Raw genomic sequence first — 19,970 nt, 5'->3', positions numbered from 1 at the left:
CGTATGAGGAGAGGCTGAGGTAACGGGTTATTTAGTCTGCAGAAGAGAAGAGTGAAGGGGGGATTTGATAGCAGCCTTCAATTACCTGAAGGGTGGTTCCAAAGAGGACAGAGCTAGGCTGTTCTCCGAGGTGGCAGATGACAGAACAAGAAGCAACTGTCTCAGGTTGCAGTGGGGGAGGTCTAGGTTGGATATTAGGAAACACTGTTTCACTAGGAGGATAGTGAAGCATTAGAATGGGTTACTTAGGGAGGTGGTGGAATCTCTATCCTTAGAGGTTTTTAAAGACTGGCTTGACAAAGTCTTGGCTGGGATGATTTAGTTGGTGTTGGCCCTGCTTTGAGCAGGGGATTGGACTAGATGACCTCCTGAGGTCTCTTCCAATCCTAATATTCTATGATTCTAACACCGTGACAGCAATAACTATGTGCCATTACTTGTGGTTTCAGTTTTGGATTCCTGCAGAAGTACAGCTCAGGATTGATTGACTCCTTTTCAAGGGCTGTGCCTTATTTTCATCCAAGATGGATGAGGCTTTATATGCAATAGGATTCTAGAGCAGTCTTAAAAGTCTGTAAGCCTCTACATGCTGGCCACACAGGGTACGTCTATACTGCAATAAAAACCCCGCAGTGCCAAGTCTCAAAGCCTGGGTCAGTTGACTCGGGCTTGGGCTGCAGGGCTAAAAATTGCAGTGTAGATGCTTGGGTTGGAGTCTACAGGTACTGCTAGAGAGAAAACTCTCCTGCACTGATGCACAAGTTTTGCACGCACACACCTACAGAGTAGTCGGCATATATAACACATCTTGAAGAACAGTTTTGAGTAGTATTTTCTACTGCATGAATCCGATGAAGTGAGCTGTAGCTCACGAAAGCTTATGCTCAAATAAATTTGTTAGTCTCCATGGTGCCACAAGTACTTCTTTCCTTTTGCGAATACAGACTAACACGGCTGCTACTCTGAAACCTCTTTTTTCCTTGTGCTTCTGTTTTGCTGTCATATCTAGCATTGTTGGTTCTTCACTGAATGGAATATCCTTCTTATGGTTAAGACATAGTTTTAGTTCAGTGTACATTTGTCATTCATTTGTTTCACTCAGGTTTTCATTCCTCATCATTTTAGAGGGACTTTCAAGTTTTGAATATTTCCTTAGTCTTATCAGGTTGTTGGAATGTTTTGCTTTAAATTCTGTAAAAATGTTCACAAATAATATAAGAATTCAACACAAAACATGCCGCTTCTTGTAGTCTCTACCTTTTCTTAGTTTACCATTTAGAAAAATATTTTTACGGTTCCTTTCCAGTTACCTGTATGTTTTAGGCCTCATCAAGAGTGTTAGGACTTGCTACTCTCCGTCAGAAAGGATCTGCCGAAGAGATGTATTTATCATAGAGAAAAATATCTGTTACTGGAGTTCTCTGAAATATATTTACCCCATTAATCCATTCTTATTGCATCTACATCTTTGCTTAAGCATTTCTAGAGATTTTAATCCAGAATGAAAGCTTCTGGGGGAACAGGCTCTAAGTTCTTTAAAAACTATTTTACTTTAAATCAGAATACAGAAATAAAATAGAACAGACATTTGCATCAGAATACTGTAACGGTTGTGTCAGAATATTAATTTGCTATATTGCACAATCCATCTAATATATGTTTTCAAGATATAAACAGAGCATATTAAGCTATATATCTAACAAAAAAATAGGAAAAAATATATATATACAATATGGCTGAGCCAATATTGGAGCCTTATCCTTCTGTATTTCCTTGTTAAAATGTAATTTTAACAGCTCCACCTTAATTTTCACTGACTATTGTTTACATTAAATTTCCTGGATTTGTAAATGGAAAATAAAGAAAAATAAATTTTGCTTAATAGTATTAGCACTTAATTGGGCAGTTTTTAAAATTGATACCTCAATGGTGGGGGGAAGCATAGAAAGCAAAGGAAGCATTCTTCATTCCAAGAAGTAACTGTTACTGTGTTGCTGAAAGTTCTTTGTTTTGTGTTTAAAAATATATATATAATATATATATATATATATATATTATCAGTCACTGATGGCTAGTTTGGTTATCCTACTGAATCAAATCATGCCTAATTTTGTAGGTCTCATTTTGGTGCTTTGGCTACGTTTCATGACATGTAACTCCTTTTTAGGCTGTTTTTTTAACAGTGACTTCAGATGTGGGGCTTTATAGAAGGAAATAGTCTAAGAACTCCAGCTATTTTTCTTTAAAATGCCCAGCTAGATTATACCCTATAGTGGCATTCTGAATTTTTGTCACTATTTGTCCTCTTTTTTTTTTTCCCTACCCCATCACCCTTCCAAATAAGTTTTTGTCCTGTGAGACTGTCTTGTAAAGTTACTTTCCCCCTCCTTTAGACGGTCCTCGTTCTGCAGGCTGGCGCGAACCTATGGAGCGACGGCGAAGGTTTGAATTTGATTTCCGAGACCGGGATGATGAGCGGGGTTACCGACGAGTGCGGTGTGGTAGTAGCAGTATGGAAGATGACAGGGACAGTCTCCCTGAATGGTGCTTGGAAGACGCAGAAGAAGAAATGGGAACATTTGACTCATCTGGGGCTTTTCTCTCGTTAAAGGTGAGAACCTTCCTTGTATTCTGTATGTGATGTGAATAGATTTCCTGTTGTGGCAAGTAGTCTGTAAAGTTATTTGTGTTTATTGTATTTATAGAAGGTTCAGAAGGAGCCAATCCCTGAGGAACAGGAAATGGATTTCCGACCTGTGGAAGAAGTTGAGGAACATTCTGACTCTGAAGGGGGTCATGGTGAAGAAGCCAAAGAGCTTCAAAAGACAACCAAGAGGGAGGGGGATAAAAAAGATACAATAACAGCAGGTAAGAATGATTTCTTGGGTATCCATAATACACCGCATTCTTAGATTTCAACCTCCTAAATTAAACCTAAACCTTCAAATGTTACAGAGGCAGCAGAAGAAGCAGTCAGAGCATCTTCACCATCTACCCGGTCAGGTACTCCACCAAAACTCCAGCCACAAGAACCACTACAGGCCAGTGTATTTGAGAGGAAGGAAGAGTGTATCCCGGAACGAACAGAAAAAATGGAAGATAAAGAGAATCAAACGGCAAACACTCCACCATCCAAAGTGCCCAGTAGAGGAGAAGGTAATAGACTGAGATACATATGATGTTTGGTATCCCTGGGAGGGAGTACTGGTTAGATTATATCTTCAGAGAGATGACAAAGGTGGGTATTTGGGGCAGAAAACTTGCAGAGTTAATCAGCTGCTCTCACAAGGTTTGTGGAAAGTGCTGCCAATTTTTATTAAATTGGCTGGGAGATCTTTATTCTAGTGCTTACAGGTTACTGTGTGTTATCTTTCTCAAATGTTTAACTTTGTAAGAACCATTTTTCTATGATCTGTATGTATGTTGTACGTGTCAGAGGAATTTCATGGCCCACTTTTAATTCTTTCTCTAGATCTGACTTCTGCTGTTCAACCTTTGCCACAGATCTCTCCAGCTACAGTTTCTCCTGTTCATCTTTCTCCTCCTCTTTCCAATACGAATCCTGCTCTGAAGCCAGTTCAAACATCAGTCTCAGCTGCTCCAGGCATGGGCAACATTTCTGCTGATCCAGATGATGAAGAGGGTCTCAAACACTTAGAGCAGGTAGAATTTCTCTAATTTTTTTAAATTCCTCCTCTGTTTACAGAATATCAGAAAACAGAAGAACACTGAACGAATGAACTGTTTCTGATGGAACTATTAAAAAAAAATAGAGCCATGTAACTTGTAAAGTCCTTTGTGGGCAATAGTTTTTCAAGTCATTTCATACTCAGGCTACTTCTGTGCTATAGTCATTATGTTGAGAAAAAAATCAAAGCATGTAGTTCAATTTCTCAATATTTGAGGTTCCCTCTGGCACTGTCTGCTTCCAGTGGAGTTCAGGTAACAATTTATTTCTTTAGTAAATGTCAGAAGTCAAGTCATAAATCTGGCAATCAGTAACCCTCTCTCACCAGTATAATCTCTTCCTAGAGATTCTGTTCAGTAATATATCATGAATTAACCAAAGTATCATAGCCTTCAAGTAACAAGTAGACTTCCTGTATGCCCAGATCATGTGATGGAGCATTTTAGAAATCATATAAGAAAGTTTCAGATATGCACGTTTTCCTTGTCATGTGTAAACTGCATTCTATAACAGCTGAATAAAAGGGATCATAGTAATTAGTAGTAGGTGAGGCTTCTCCCATGGTAGCATATCTATTTCTGTGTTCTGTTCCTGACTCTGTTATTGGTTGTATGAGACCTGTTGGGCAAATCCCTTTAATATCTCTTTGCATCAGCTTATCCATATGTAAAATTGGGCACAATATCTAACTCACAGGGTTATTGTGAGACTTCAGTGTTTCTAAAGCTATTGGAGAGACTTGCACAGAGTTGTTGTAGAGGTGTGGAGTACGTTATTAAAGGTGCAGTTCTCCAGTCTGTTAACCCCCTTGTAGCCCACCAAATATGGTTTTTGAGCTTTCTAGTCCTGACGTTTGTGATCGACACCAGGCTGTTTCGTTAGTTACATCTTATGCCATCATGTGTGCGCGCTAATTGTAATACAGTATTTTCTAACATGTGTCTTGCTCTCTACTGCAGCAGGCAGAGAAAATGGTGGCATATCTGCAGGACAGTGCATTGGATGATGAGAGACTAGCAGCAAAACTTCAAGAGCACAGAGCAAAGGGTTCCTCCATGCCATTACTCCATGAAGCCATGCAGAAGTGGTACTACAAGGATCCGCAAGGAGAAATTCAGGGTAGGTCTGTGCCCTTTTCACTTCCTCTTTTGCTTCACAGAACTGTTAAGAGAAGTTCACAACAAATTTATTCAACCCCCAAAATGTACCAAAAGAACGCTGTGCTACTGTGTAGGGAGAAGAGCCATTGGTGCAGGGATTTCACAGTTCTAGTGAGAGATTTAGAAGAGGTATCCCTTTACCCAATACATCCCATGTCCTGTAGACTGCCTTTTGGCTCATTAGACTCCTCTTCTATAAGTTTAAGTTAGAACAAATCTTAAATTGTCTTCTTACATGTCAGTAGCTAATCAGATCTCCTGATACCATGGGACCGAAAATCTATAGACCCTTGCTGTCAATATTGGAAAATACTCAATAGGCTTGCTGTGACACAAGAGAGGTTTCCTGACATCCGTGTCCCCAGCCAAGCTCCTGAAAGTGAGTTAAGATATCTCCCATCATCTATATATTGAAGATATAGAAACAATGCCATTAAGCTAGAAATATTGTGTAAGTACTTCATTTTCCAAAAGATAAATGGGGATGTGAGAGCTGCACTTGATCTAAATTGATCAACATATCTGAGGTGAAAAAATAAGTTCATAGTAGAAGCAGTCTCTGTAAGGAACTTACTGATATCGGTAGATTGTAAATTTAACACACCAGCACATAACCCAATTGGGAGAATCATCCCATTTATCTGCAATCTCATGCGATGCTTCAAGTCCCAGAGTCTTTACCAAAATAAGACGGAGGCTGGGGGCACTCCCATGGGAGTTGGAAACAGGCATTTGACTATTGTAGGATACCTATGTGTTGGAAACCTCTTGAGGAAAACAGTTCATACAGGGCACTAAACCACCTTAATCTTCATGCAATAGCATGGGTTTCTGGTAGGGATGTAAATAGCAGTTTTAAAAAAAAGTAAAAGTTTAAACTATTAAACTATATAATTTATATTAAACTATATAATTTTACCCGTTAAACATTTAACCATTAAGGAGTTCACAACATAAGCGGGGAACTAGTGGTATGGGGTGGGGTGGGGTGGGGGGTGCTGCAGCACACTCATGTTTTACATGGTTGTCCCAGCTGCCAGGACTCTGGGTGCGGGCAGACAGCAGAGTTTAAACATTAACCGAATACATTACCAATAAGACTGATGCTTACCGGTTAACTGGTTAACATTTTGCATCCCTAGTTTCTGGTCAATGTGGAGAAGAGCCACCTGTTTCTAATACTGAAGGCACAACACCTGAAAGTAACTCTGGACACAGCCAAAGATCATGTCTTAATTTCCAATGACATGCAACTGAAAATTGCTGACTTGATTCAAAAGTCAGCTATGTTCTGGTCAATAGTAAGCTTCTTAATGCAGCTCCAGGACATGCTAGTATTGTGTGGGCAAACTCTCCAGAGTTGTTTAGTTAATTCTCCATTCCAGGGATCCCAGTCACTGTTATGAACATCCTATTGTACAGGCTATTAGTATGCAAAGGTCTAGAGAGGGAGAAGCACATTCTTACCTGAGAATCTGTATATATCTAGCAATTCCACCCTGTCAAGATTACACTGGAAAAGCTATAGAATAATTAGTTTATTCTCTGAAGTTTGGTCAAATGCCTAAGTAAGTAGCTAACCTAATTTATTGTGAGCAATTTTGCGAACTATCTACTTCGGGTAGATTTTCCAAGAGTGGTCTGTGCCTGGCCCAGCCTCAGAGGTATTGCTTGCCTTCAAGCTTCTAGGGGTGATAGGAAACACCTCTGTGAAGTTTCTGGACATAAAGGGTATAGTAAAGGAATTTCCCAGGTGAGCTTATTAATATTTTTTCCTTTACATTTGCTAATATAGTAGAGCCTAGAGGCAACAATCTGTCTTAGTTTGTGCTTGACACTGTACATACAACGAAATACCAGTCCCTGACCCAAAGAGCTTGCACTCTAAGCAAAGAGTGAATATATTCTCTAAAAATGCCAACTGCGCAGGGGTCTCATTCCTGGATCTGAGCTCAAAATGGGAAGAGTTCCCCTGTTTCTAAAGGTGTTTAGACCGATGAGGTCCATGATAGTGGAGCAGAGTGCAATTCAGGCCCCTGCTTGAATGTTGCTTGCTACTCACTGCCGCGAGTACTTGTTGCCCTCTGAATGATTGGGAGTTCGTCCTTGACTGAAGTTGGAAAAAGCTCCTGTGGGAGGCTGTGCCATACTGGATATTGGAATCTGGTGAAGAGCTGGACCATTGAGTACAGTTCATTGTTGTTTGGATTTGGCCTCTAAAAAAGAACACTGTCCAGCTTTTCCTGTGTTTTTCTTTTGAGATATCCCTCATGGTTCTTACTCTACAGGAGAGAGAATCCTACACAGAGGGGAAAATTACTTAGTCTGTAATTCTGCTTCTCTGAAGACATCCTCTTGCAGGATTCTTACTAACCCTCTGTTCTTTCTTCACATTGGAGGTTACCATTTTTCAGGTGTATTTCTCTGCATATTTTTGATCTGATGTTGGCTATCTTTAATGGCTTTGTGAGAGTTTGTCTCCATTGTGTTTGAAAGAAGTGACTGAAATATTCAGTGGATCACATTTATACTGAGTAGGGGGGGAAAGTGCAGCTTCCAGTGCGTGTGGTCCTGCCTCTTTACATCATTACTTTCAAAAATAAAATAGTCTTCAGATCTGAGGGAATTCTGACAGTCTTCTGCTAGGAAGCTAAAACCCAGGAGCAAGAATCTTACAAAATATCTTCAGAGAAGCAGAATTACAAGGTAAGCAATTTTCCCTTTCCTCCACCTTGCTGCTACTAAAATAATATCCCAAAGTGTGTAAATTATACAGAAAAATGCTGTACAAATTGCACCATATAAATCATACACAGTACCTTTATTGTCAGAAGTGCTGAATTAACTCTGTTATTTGAAGGAACAGATCTAGGATCTGGAATAAATGTGCAGTCCCATAAGTCATTCAGAACAGTAGAGCAAGATGAACTTTGAAGGTGTGAGCCACTGACATTTAGATATTGTATCTATTTTAAGAGTTCCATGCTCTTGGTTCCCTACACACTGGACTTGACTTTTGTGTCTTCGTGTATTGGTTGGTGATATTGCAGGTCCCTTCAGTAACCAGGAGATGGCAGAGTGGTTTCAGGCTGGGTATTTCACTATGTCCCTGTTAGTAAAGAGAGCATGCGATGAGAGTTTCCAGCCACTTGGAGACATCATGAAAATGTGGGGCAGGGTTCCTTTCACTCCAGGTCCAGCACCACCTCCACATCTGGTAAGCACTTGACAATCATCACAAGTCAAACAATGATTTTTTTTTAAATGAGAAATGTTATTCTTTGAGTACTGTCATAAATCCTTGATCTTGGAAGTTCATGTGCTCTCAGCATCAAGTTTGGAACCCTCTGGAAAACAGCAGCTCTTGGAGGAGAGGGGAGGGATCACTGCTTTCACTTAATTTTAAGCATATACTTATGTGTTTTGTTATATCGAGGCATTAGGGCTTAGTCCTTAGTCCTGATGTCTGATAAAAGCTGTGATACTGCGCGATTTTTTGCATGATCAGAAGTTTTGATCAAAATGCATTCTTATTTTTACATACTGTTGGGTGTACCATTTGTCCTTCTTTCCATCACCTGTTGAGAGCAATATTAGAACTTGTAAATATTCACACAGTTAATAGTGGCTTATTCCCAAACACAGGGCGAGATGGACCAGGAGCGACTAACTAGACAACAAGAACTTACGGCCCTATACCAAATGCAGCACCTCCAGTACCAACAGTTTTTGATACAGTAAGATCAACAGTCTGAGATCTGCTAGTGGCTGTGTTCTGCTCTGCAGTTTTAATAAATCTGGTTGAACTTCTGGACATTGTTTCCCTGGGCAGTAGGGCTGAGAATGCCGCAACTCCAACAGCAGTGGTCTTTCAACCTAGAGCTAGCTACCTCAGACACACTTTACAGTGTCTTATTCCTTAAGCAGTACATAATTACTCTGGTGATATGTGCGCACTCTCTCTTGTGCACGCTCGCGCTCTCTGTCTGTATGGTGGGGGGTGTGTGTGTGTATAGTATATATAAAATAATGCTATATAGATAGCACCTTGCCTGATCATAATGAATCCTGACCCTCCTTGCAAATGGTGTTCTGGGGATTTGGAGTTGGGTACGACAGAACATCTTCGGTGTTATGAGGAACATAGAAAACTCCATTTAGAACCCTCTTTTCCTCTGTTGACTCATTGTTTCTTGGAGATATGGGGAACTATTGAAGACCGTAGCGTGATATCAGTTTTTGCCCAGTGAGGTGAGAATTGGAGTTCCTGGGGTCTGGCCCATTTCTAACAGCTTGTATGGGAGGAGGCTATAATAAAGAAAGCAGTTAAAGATCGGATAGCTTTTTTGATTGTGCTAAAGATGTATGCCATTTTCATGATCTTTGAATGATGGCTGTTAATATAGGATTGCTAAAGTCAAGAGGTCTATCATTGTAATAGGAATGTGGACATGACTAGATATTTTACAGCTAGCTGGACAATTACAAAAGTAGGGTCAGCATATGAATTATCTTTGTATCAATTTTGGGAAAGCGAAGTGCAGAAGGAGGTAGGAACGGTACAAAGTATAGAATTGCAAATTGGAATGGAATAGTCAGATTGCATGGTTGGACGTGAGAGGGAGGAAATTTTGTTCTGCCCACATAGGCCAGTTTACTGTGGTTTTTATACCCTAACTCTTCTCAGATCCCATTTTGTGATGTCCTTCAGGAATCAGTGTGAGTACATATAGATTGGTTTATTGGATTAGTGGGGATTAGACTGGGTGGAGACTGAGGATAATGTGGGACTTCCACAAACTGGATGTTACATAGTTTGATAGTTAACAAATTCCATTGGCTCTCTGCTTCTCTTTTGAAGACAACAGTATGCACAGGTGTTGGCACAGCAGCAAAAAGCAGCCCTCTCATCCCAGCAGCAGCAGCAACTGGCTCTCCTCTTACAACAGTTCCAGGCCCTGAAGATGAGGTGAGTTTTCAGACCTTTACTGATTACTGTCCATGTTAGGCTGTGGTTATTAGTGTGATGTTCTCCTGTTGTCTATATGTGTCTGTTTCAGAATTACTTGGTCATATCTAGGGTTGTGCGTTCAACTTTTTTCCAGGCAGTGTGGGTGTGAACTATTAAAAAAAAAAAAAAAAAAAGCTGTGGATATTGAATACCTTTTTGTCCCTGGCTTCTGTTTGGGAGAGAACTTATGAAAATGAGAAGACTCTTCCAGTTGAAGTCCTGGCTTGGCACTGTTGTGGGGAAAATTGTCACCAAAGTCCTGGTCAGCATTGGTAAAACACTGTTATAAGGACACACAATGTGCTGGTATTCAACTAGCAGAGGCTGGTCAATTCTATAATTTCAGATGCCATTGAAAATGGTAGCCTATGAACTACTGCTTGTAGTATCATACTGGGAGACTAACCCAGCACTTGACAGAACAGTCTTCAGACAAGAGAGAACTTTCTGCGTAGTACTGTCAGCATCAGGTTTTTTTCTTAAATAAAGGCTTGTAGGGAGGGGAATGAAGGAAAATGCAATGACATGTTACGGAACGAAAAATTTCCATTGTGTGTTCAGACTAGACCTGTCTTTGGAAGTGGCATGTTGAATCTTCTTGTTTGTATTACAGAATATCTGAACAGAACCTGATGCCGTCTGTAACTAGGTCTGTGTCAGTGCCGGATGCTAGCTCAATCTGGGAGCTTCAGTCAACAACCTCACAGCCCACAGGTAAGAGACTACTTCTAGGAAAGTCCCTAGGTCCAGAACCAGAACCTTACTTTTAAACTATTGCATCTCTTTTTGCCACTTGCAGGAGGTGAGATAGATCAGTGTTTGGGTATGTCCGCTTCCATTAGAAATGAAAAAACAGGTCTTCAACTCACCTCATGCTCGAGGATAAATTCCATTTTGAATGGCTAAGGAGGGCAAGGAGATAAAGCTGTGCAAAGAGACGTAAAAATGTAGCAAACTTCATTTTGTCCTGGATTTGGTGGTAAAGCCCAGCCTAGACCCCTCACCTTGGTGCTTCTGTGCCTCCCAGAACAGTGTTGGGGTGATCAGGCCTTGCTTCCTGGTGTAGTAAGGAAGTGTGGCCTCTTACTGAACATAATTATAAGAGTGTAGCACACCATTATGTTTTCAGTATTTGTAATGTAGTAGTAACCAGAATACACAAGACTTCCCTCTGTAGTTGGCTTCTGCTAGTCTGCTTACTGTTGCTTGTGAATATTAATTATCCTATTGTCTGTATGCTCTTACTTTTCTTTGCTTTCCAGTTTGGGAAGGAAGCAGTGTCTGGGATCTCCCCATTGATACTGCAGCTCAGGGACCTGCTCTAGAACAACTTCAGCAGCTTGAGAAGGCCAAAGCCGCGAAGGTTAGAGACTATCATGCATCTGGAAAAAATGAGTTACACTGTAGAAGGACCCTGTTGGTGTTCTAAACTAAGAGTTATATTTTTATACTTGTAAATAAAACTTTCCCAGACATCTCTCTAGGGTCTTAAAGTGGGATTATTTTGATTATTGGGTCAAACCTAAACATTCAAATTAAATTTCCCCCTTTGCAGTCAGAAGTGGGTAGGAACAGTAACTGTCAGACCTCACTGCTACTCTTAATCCCAACCTCTTCTTGCACAAATCAGCTTAGGGAATAGTGAGTGCTAATTGTTGGGGCCATTCACAGATATTCTAGAACCTTTTTATGAGTCATGGTACAAAATGGTGTAGGAAGTACCACTTGGGGATAACTTCACAACAACTCTTCATAGCCTCTTAATTCAGGAATAGTTTTAAGGAGTGGCATAGGAGAACTGATTTGGAGAACAAGAAGTTGTGGTAGACCCCCAAGAAATCACTATAAAGAATGTTATAGGAACTCAGATCTAGCCAGGTGATTCCCAGGTGGTATCATCAACAAAGAATGGTGTTGGTGCATCATTTTTTAAGATACTGTAGTCTCAGAAGGAATCACTATAAAGAATGGTGTAGAAGTGCTTTACCTACTCTAGTCTTGTATCTAATTGTAGTTTTGTATAATTGTAGCTAGAGCAGGAGAGGAGAGAAGTGGAAATAAGGGCCAAACGAGAAGAGGAAGAGAGAAAAAGACAGGAGGAACTTCGAAGACAACAAGAGGAGCTTCTTAGGAGGCAACAGGAGGAAGAGAGGAAACGACGAGAAGAGGAGGAGCTGGCGCGAAGAAAGCAGGTGAATTTTTTTCAACACAGTTTAAAACTAAATCTGTGTCAGTATTACTGCAGTTCTGTAGGAAAACCCACCTCCAAAATCTTGTGCAGTCTGATCTGTCTCTAAAAAGTGTGTGTGAAGACAGTTTATAAGAAGTATTTTTACCAGGGGTATGTTGCTGAAATATATTTCCTTTTCAGTACTCTGTCTTAGCATGAGAAACTTGCCAGAGATTCCAGAACTGGGTTTTTGTGTGTCTGACCGTTCCAGTTCAAATTGGGTTCTGCTTTTTTGTTCATGAGTTAGGTAGGCTTATTCTGTGTAGGATTATGTAGTGATTCTCCAAAATGGCTCATAATTAGGGTGTCTGAATTTAGGTTTTAATTGTTTACAATACAGTATATACTACTGTAATGAGGAATGTATACAATATACCTTCCTCATTATGGTATATACCAGGAGGAAACCCCAATCAACCCTGATTTTTGGACATCAACATAAAACTCAAAAAATGCTAATTTCATTTAGGGGGGTTGATTTTTTTTTAATAAACATAAAAAAAGACACCCCCTAATTATAATTTTATGTTACATTTATACTCCCCTTGTCATAGTTGAATTCCCATGCTGGGGATTAGAAATGTGTACAGTTTACCACTGCTGTCGTATTCACTTTTCTTCACAGAATATTGACATCCCAGTAGTTTACAAATGACTTTACATGAGCTAGTGAATTTATTTTCACAAAATCGGAGTCCAGCTGTACTTACTAGTTTTGTTAATGAATTAAATAAGAAAATGAATAAAATGTCACATTTTGAGTTTACCCAATGCTGCCACAGAGTACACAGGCCTTGGTGATAAAGATTATTGGTCAATCCCTTGTACTTGTGAGGGTGAAAAGTTTCCTGTGGAAAAATAACACTGGGGAGCATTGGATTCTATTGGATTAGGTATAGTACTGGGGTTTGGAGACATGGGTTCTGTTTGTTGATCTGATCTGTGTGATGTAGGGTAAGTCATTTAACCTCTCTGCATTTTGTTTTCTCCTCTATAAATCAGGACGTTTTTCCTACTTCATCTGGAGGCTGCAGTGATTAGTCAACATGTTTTACAGTGCTTTAATTTTAATTAGTACTATTACCCAAGCAAAAATCTGCATTGAACTGGAGCTGAGACGATTAAATTTTTGGAAAGTGTCTCTATTTTTGCAGTTCATATAAACAAAAACAAAACTTTGGAAAGCCTAGAAATCCCAAATATAGTTTTTACATTCCAAAAAGACATTGTAAGGTATGGAAATACAACGTGAAGGTTACTCAAACAAGCTTTACTCTTCCCCTGAATGGCTGCTAATCTTCCATCTTCCACCTTCCACCCTTCCTTATTTCTACTTTGTCATATATGATCTTTTTAGGCTTTTTTCCTAATTTAGATGAATTTTCATTTCATGAATTTTCATTTCTTCTTTGAGTGATTGCTCATGTGTATTCCACAATAGGTGTGCATGCTTGCCACGTGCATCGGTGCCGGAAGTTTTTCCCCTAGCAGCACCCGTAGGGGGAGCACCCCAGTGACCCCTGGAGTGGTGCCTCCATGGCACAGTATAGGAGGAGCTGCGTGCTCCCCTCACCCTCAGTTTCTTCTTGCCACCGGTGAAGGTGCATCGGAACTGCTCTGCTCCAGCTTTGCTGTAGCTCGTCCCCAGAACTTTTCGTTCATTCAGTGCTAGTACCTGTAGTTGGTTAGCTGTTACAGTTAGTTCATTTAGTTAGAGTGCCCGGGCCGGGGCATGCGCCGCGTCCCAGGTTTTAAGGCGTGTGACACTTGTCGGTGATCTATGCCAAGGAGTGATCCACACGCAAACTGTTTACGCTGTTTGGGTGAGACCCATACCGATGATTGTTGCAAGATTTGCAAGTCGTTTAAACCTCGGACTAAGAGAGAAGGAGACATTAGGCTCTGGGCCATTCTCATGGAGTCGGCGCTGACCCCGGCTCCGGCACGCCACTCCGAGTCGGCACCATGGCATCAGTGCGCGGCGACCTCTTGGTGCCTTCAACTAGTCGGCACCGCTCGCCGTCTACCGGGCATAAGAAGGCTAAGGAAGTGCCTTCTTCGCAGTGGCACTGAGGTAAACAAGGGGCAGAGACTAGACCCATGTTGGGCAGTCCTCAATCCCTTCCGGCCTATAGGCCTCCGACTCATGTTGAGCGGAGTAGCCCGGCCGCGTTGGATCGGGCCTTCCTGGATGTCCGGATGCCTTCCATGCCGGAGGACCTGCAGGCATCCAGAGATGTCATGACCATGCCGCTACCAGGAATGCCGCTGGTGTCGGCCCCCCGCTCCAGAGGCAAGACACTGCTGGGTTCTCCACATTCAGCCCCGGCGCGGGAACGTTCCTGATGCCGTTCTCCACCCAGCAACCATTTGGGGTGCAGTCCACGTGGTTCGTCCTCTACTCCCACCAGACTGTCCGGTTAAGTACCGTCTGACTGGGACTCCCAGCATAGCTCCACGCCATGGAGTGATTACCGACAGGACCGAGGCAGACATTGTCAGAGGCCTTCATCTTGCAGGGGTTACTGCAGCCGGTCGCGGCATGGATGTCATCACCGTTCCCACTCGGAATCCCGCTCCAAGTCTCCACCAAGGCACCGTCTCCACAGCCCGGGTCATAGGTAGCTGGCACCACGCTGTCGCCAGTCCGCCCGTTGGAGCAGATCGCGGAGCAGCAGCTACAGGCGATACCAGTCCTCCGCATCAAGATCACGGTCCCATGGGCGATGTCGCTCCCAGCACCACTGTTCCTCCCAGTCCTGTGACAGCGGCAGGTTGTTCGTCAGCCCAGACTCCACTCAGTCACCCTTCCATGGGCCAGGCCGAACAGTCAGGGCCGTCGGTGCCACAGCAGGTGCAGTGGCACCGGGCCCAGTGGCCAGCACAGTGGTACCAGTAGGCACCATGGCCTCCGACGCAGCCCCCAGTGGGGGCCCACTTGGTAGCCGGAGCCTCAGAGGCACCGTCAGCCTCTCTCTCCAGGCCCCTGAGAAGAGGGTCGGTGGGACGTATGTCCTTAGCACCGTGCCTGGAGACCGACCAAGTGGTGAACCCTCCAGTGCCAGCGGATACCAAGAGTACCGTACTGGCTTCCTCGCCCTCCCTGGATGAGGCAATAGCGGCCCTGCCCCCCTCCATCCCGCAGGAGGATTTTAGGGCCCATCAAGAACTTTTAAAACGGGTGGCATCAAGCCTTCACCTCCAGGCAGAGGAGCTGGAGGAACCCTCGGACTCCCTGTTCAATGTACTGTCCTCTCCAGCACTGGGCAGGTGGCTTTGTCCCTCCATGAGGGGGTGGCAAAGATTTCAAATGCCCTGTGGCAAATGCCAGCTTCCCTGGCTCCCATCTCAAAGAAGGCAAAACGCAAGTACTTTCTACCCGCCAAGGGGCATGAGTACCTCTACACCCAGCCGCCCAACTCCCTGGTGGTCGAGTCGGTCAACCACAGGGAGTGGCAGGGCCAACCAGCCCCCAGTCCGAAAAATAAAGACTCAAGGAGGCTGGACTCTTTTGGCAGAAAGGTTTATTCATCCTCGAGGCAAACCACCAGGCTCTCCTGGGCAGATACAAATTCAACTTGTGGGGTTCACTTCCCAAATTCGAGGACTCCCTCCAGGAGTGCGATTAAAAAAAAAGAGTTCAAGGTGCTGGTGGAAGAGGGTGCAGCTGCTGCCAGGGCATCCCTGCAGGTGGCGTCAGATGCAGCAGACACAGCAGCTTGATCCATGGCCTCGATGGTGTCCATGAGAAGGGCGTCGTGGCTCCTGTCCGGGCTGTCCAGTGAGGCGCAGTCAGTCATGCAGGATCTTCCGTTTGACGGCAAGGCTCCGTTTGTGGAACAAACAGATACAAAGCTGCATGGCATGAAGGACTCCCGCATGACCCTGCAGACCCTGGCTTTTATGTTCCGGTTCCAGCCAAAACTATGTTTAAGCTGCAGGAGGCCCCTGCTCTGGCTGCCCAGCCTAAGTACAAGGCTGCCTATAAAAAGTTGAGACTATAAGAAGCGCCCTCAGCGGCAGTCATGGCCTACCCTGCAGCCTGGGTCCTCTAAGGGCAAGCAAGTGGGGAAAAGGCCGTTTTGATGGGATGCCGGGGGGCATCCTGACAGTTCCCAAAGGGGGTCGCCCCTCAATAAAGCTTCCCTTCTGCAATCGGTTGTGTGCTTTCCTCCCAGAGTGGTTGCGACTAACCTCAGACTACTGGGTCCTCAACACGATCTCCCAGGGCTACATGCTGCAATTAGTTTCGCCTCCGCCCAACCATCCCCCACCCCCGTTCCTTCTGGGGGATCCTTCGCATGAAGCCTTGCTAGAGCAGGAGGTGGGGCGGCTCCTAGACCTGAGAGCGGTGGAAATGGTGCCCGGGGAGTTCAGAGGCAAGGGGCTCTGCTCCCGCTATTTCCTTATCCCAAAGGGGAACTCAGGCCCATCCTGGACCTATGTGATCTAAACCAGTTTATGGTCAAACTCAAGTTCTGCATGGTCTCCCTGGCCTCCATCATCCCCTCCCTGGATCAAGGGGATTGGTACGCTGCCCTGGATCTGCAGGACGCATATTTCCACCTCCACATATTTGAGGGGCACAGACACTTCCTCAGTTTCCTGGTGGGACAGAATCATTACCAATTTATGGTCCTCCTGTTTGGCCTATCCACTGCCCCAAAGGTGTTCACAAGATGTATGTCGGTGATAGCGGCGTACCTCAGGCACCGGGGGGGAGGGGGTCCAAATCTTGCCCTACCTGGACAATTGGCTGGTCAAGGGCAGCTCCTGGTCACAGGTGCGGGATCACGTGACACTTCTACTGTCCACCTGTGCTACCTTGGGCCTGTTAATAAACGACACCAAGTCCACGTTAGTCCAGGTCCAGCACATAGAATTTATTGGGGCGCTCCTGGACGCCTCCTTGGCCATGGCCTCCCTCCCACTGGACAGATTCGAGACCCTAAAGGGGCTCAGCAACACGATGACAAAGTTCCCTGTGACAACGGCCAGAGTGTGTCTCCAGCTCCTGGGTCACATGTCGGTGTGCATGTATGTGGTCCGCCACGCCAGGCTCTGAATGAGGCTCCTCCAGCTTTGGCTGGCCTCTGAGTTCTCCGAGGCCAGGGACAGGATGGACAAGGTCCTCACCGTGCCTGACCCGGTGATCGCCTTCCCTTCGGTGGTGGTCCACCCTGAACAACATGCTCCAAGGGGTCCCTTTCTGGGAAAGGGTCCCGTCGTTGGAGCTGGTGTCCGATGCGTTGGACCTGGGTTGGGGGGCTAATGTGGGGACCATTCACACCCAAGGGCTGTGGTCGGCCCCAGAGCTATCCCTACACATAAATGTCAAGGAACTCAGGGCAGTGCGTCTGGCATGCATGGCCTTCTGCTCGCACTTACAGGGCAAGGTGGTCAGTGTCCGCACGGACAATATGGCCTCGATGTTCTATATCAACAGGCAAGGCGGGACCCGATCCTCTGCCATCTGCTGCGAAGCCCTCAGACTGTGGGACTTCCGCATAGCCCACGACATCTCCCTGAGGGCCTTCCACGTGCTGGGAGCCCGCAACACATGGGCGGATCGCTTGAGCAGGGACTTCTCCCAGCATGAGTCGTCTCTCCACCCGGAAGTGGCTTATCAGCTCTTCCGAGTGTGGGGAACTCCCGAAGTGGACCTGTTCGCGACGAGACAGAACTGGCGCTGCCCCCAGTTCTGCTCCAGGGGATGGTCTGGGAAGGGGCGCTATCTCCGATACCTTCTTCCTGTCCTGGTCAGACCGGTTTCTCTCTGCCTTCTCCCCCGTTCCCTCTCATCAGCAGGGTCCCGGAGAAAGTAAAAATGGATAAGGCACGGGTCCTTCTGATTGCCCCGGCAGGGCCCTGGCAGCATTGGTACGGGACCCTCATGGGCCTGGCAGTGACTCCGTTGCAGCTGTTGCCGCTCCGCCTGGACCTGCTCTCCCAGGACAGGGGCCGCCTCCTCCATCCCAACCTAGTGGCTCTCCATCTCATGGTGTGGCTGCTCAGTGGCTAGGCGGGGAGGAGTGGACGTGTTTGGAGGGGGTCTAGCATGTCCTCCTGGAAAGTAGGCGTTCCTCCACACGTTGCGCCTACTTGGCAAAGTGGTCCCGGTTCTCCAGATGGACCGCCGAGCAGGGTGTTTCCCCAGTGCCCCCTACCCCCCACCCATCCAACCCCCGATCCAGCTTATCCTGGACTACCTCCTTCACGTTAGAGCCCAGGGCCTGGTGCCCTCGTCAGTCAAGGTGCACCTGGTGGCCATATCGGCCTTCCATCTGCCGGTGCAAGGACACACTGTGTTCTCCCATGCTATGACTGGACGATTCCTTAAGGGATTGGACCGTCTTTTTCCATATGCTAGGCCCCCTGTCCCGCCGTGGGAGCTGAACTTGGTGTTATCCCATCTCACGGGGCCCCCGTTTGAACCTCTGACCATGTGCTCCTGGTCTCACCTCTCGTGGAAGGTGGCCTTCCTGGTTGCTATTACACGGTTTTTCATCAGGATAAGGTTTAGCTCCGCCTACACCCCGTGTTCCTCCCTAAGGTGGTCTCCGTCTATCACTTGGGCCAGAACGTTTTCCTCCCTGTCCTCTGCCCCAAGCCACATGCATCCAGTGAGGAGTGCCGCCTCCACATTCTCGTCGTGCGTAGGGTCCTGGCCTTCTTCCTGGAACGGACTAAGCTGTTCAGAAAGTCCTCTCAACTGTTTGTTGCCTCAGCTGAACGCATGCGGGGTCGGTAGATTTCCACCCAGCGCCTCTCCCACTGGATCATCTCTTGCATTTGCACCTCTTATGATTTGGTGAGTATTCCCCCACCACCAATTGTAAAGGCATACTCCACTCGGGCCCAGGCCTCATCGGCTGCCTTTGTGGCCCACGTCCCTATCCAGGATATTTGTAGAGTCGCCACTTGGTCTTCGGTTCACATGTTTACCTCGCACTATGCAATTGTCTGCCAAACCAGGGATGACGCCAGGTTTGGCTTGGCTGTACTCTCTCCCAGGGATCTGTGAACTCCTCCCACCTCCAACAGATATAGCTTGGAATCACCTGTTGTGGAATACACATGAGCAATCACTCAAAGAAGAAAAGACAGTTACCTTTTCTGTAACTGGTGTTCTTCGAGATGTGTTGCTCGTGTCTATTCCACATTCTGCCCTCCTTCCCCTCTGTTGGAGTTGTCTGGCAAGAAGGAACTGAGGGTCGGGGGAGCACGCAGCTCCTCTTATACAGTGCCATGGAGGCTCCACTCCAGGAGTCACTGGGGTGCTCCTCCTACGGGTACTGCTAGGGGAAAAACTTCCGGCACCAGTGCACATGGCAAGCACTCACACCTATTGTGGAATAGACATGAGCAACACATCTTGAAGAACATCAGTTGCTGAAAAGGTAACTGTCTTTTTCCTAAGGGCTTAAAGAAGTCCATAGCATATGCCTGCAGACATCAAATATTGGGAAAGTCCATTGTATTTGTGGAGTATAGTATACTTGGACTACAGATCATCTGGTTTTTACATGTCTTCACTACTAACTGATCCTTCAAAACCGCACTGAGTGCTTGTCTACACAGTGGGGTAATGTGTTCTATATGGGTGTGATTTCTAAATTGCCCTAACATATAGTGCATTAATTGGTCCATCTAAACCCTGGTGGTGTGCACTAAAGGTTCGCTAGTGTGCTTTAATGTAGTACTCTTTCAAACAGCACTATGTTCAAATGCATCAACAGAGTCTACATGGGCCAATTAATGTAGAGAATGTTAATGCTCTTTAGCATTCGCACCCCCACAGAGCACGTTACCCCACTGCATAGACAAGCCCTAACTTTTGTTTTGTAAGTTAAGATTGAGGATAGCATATTTGTATCCATA

The 19,970-nt window shown here is 45.1% G+C and overlaps 1 protein-coding gene across 4 annotated transcripts in view; it reads left to right on the top strand.

The window, feature by feature from the left end:
- Nucleotides 1-19,970, top strand: part of GIGYF2 (GRB10 interacting GYF protein 2) — a 148,926-nt gene that overhangs the window by 93,125 nt on the left and 35,831 nt on the right. For 3 of the 4 annotated variants that reach the window (XR_013347177.1, XM_077827170.1, XM_077827173.1), the window contains 11 exons: nt 2,394-2,611; nt 2,706-2,868; nt 2,956-3,156; nt 3,473-3,663; nt 4,648-4,807; nt 7,899-8,065; nt 8,494-8,585; nt 9,710-9,817; nt 10,473-10,573; nt 11,122-11,222; nt 11,890-12,051. Coding sequence is in view for 3 of the 4 variants with exons in the window: in XM_077827170.1 (XP_077683296.1) it covers nt 2,394-2,611; nt 2,706-2,868; nt 2,956-3,156; nt 3,473-3,663; nt 4,648-4,807; nt 7,899-8,065; nt 8,494-8,585; nt 9,710-9,817; nt 10,473-10,573; nt 11,122-11,222; nt 11,890-12,051 (1,664 nt within the window). In the remaining variant the exon portion in view is untranslated. The remainder of the gene's footprint in view (nt 1-2,393; nt 2,612-2,705; nt 2,869-2,955; nt 3,157-3,472; nt 3,664-4,647; nt 4,808-7,898; nt 8,066-8,493; nt 8,586-9,709; nt 9,818-10,472; nt 10,574-11,121; nt 11,223-11,889; nt 12,052-19,970) is intronic. The other variant, XM_077827171.1, reaches the window with a different exon arrangement.

Source organism: Eretmochelys imbricata, chromosome 9, assembly GCF_965152235.1.
Source record: "Eretmochelys imbricata isolate rEreImb1 chromosome 9, rEreImb1.hap1, whole genome shotgun sequence".
Classification (NCBI taxonomy): Eukaryota; Metazoa; Chordata; order Testudines; family Cheloniidae; genus Eretmochelys; species Eretmochelys imbricata.
Note: the sequence above shows the minus strand (reverse complement) of the source record. Positions and strands in the feature narration are given on the sequence as shown.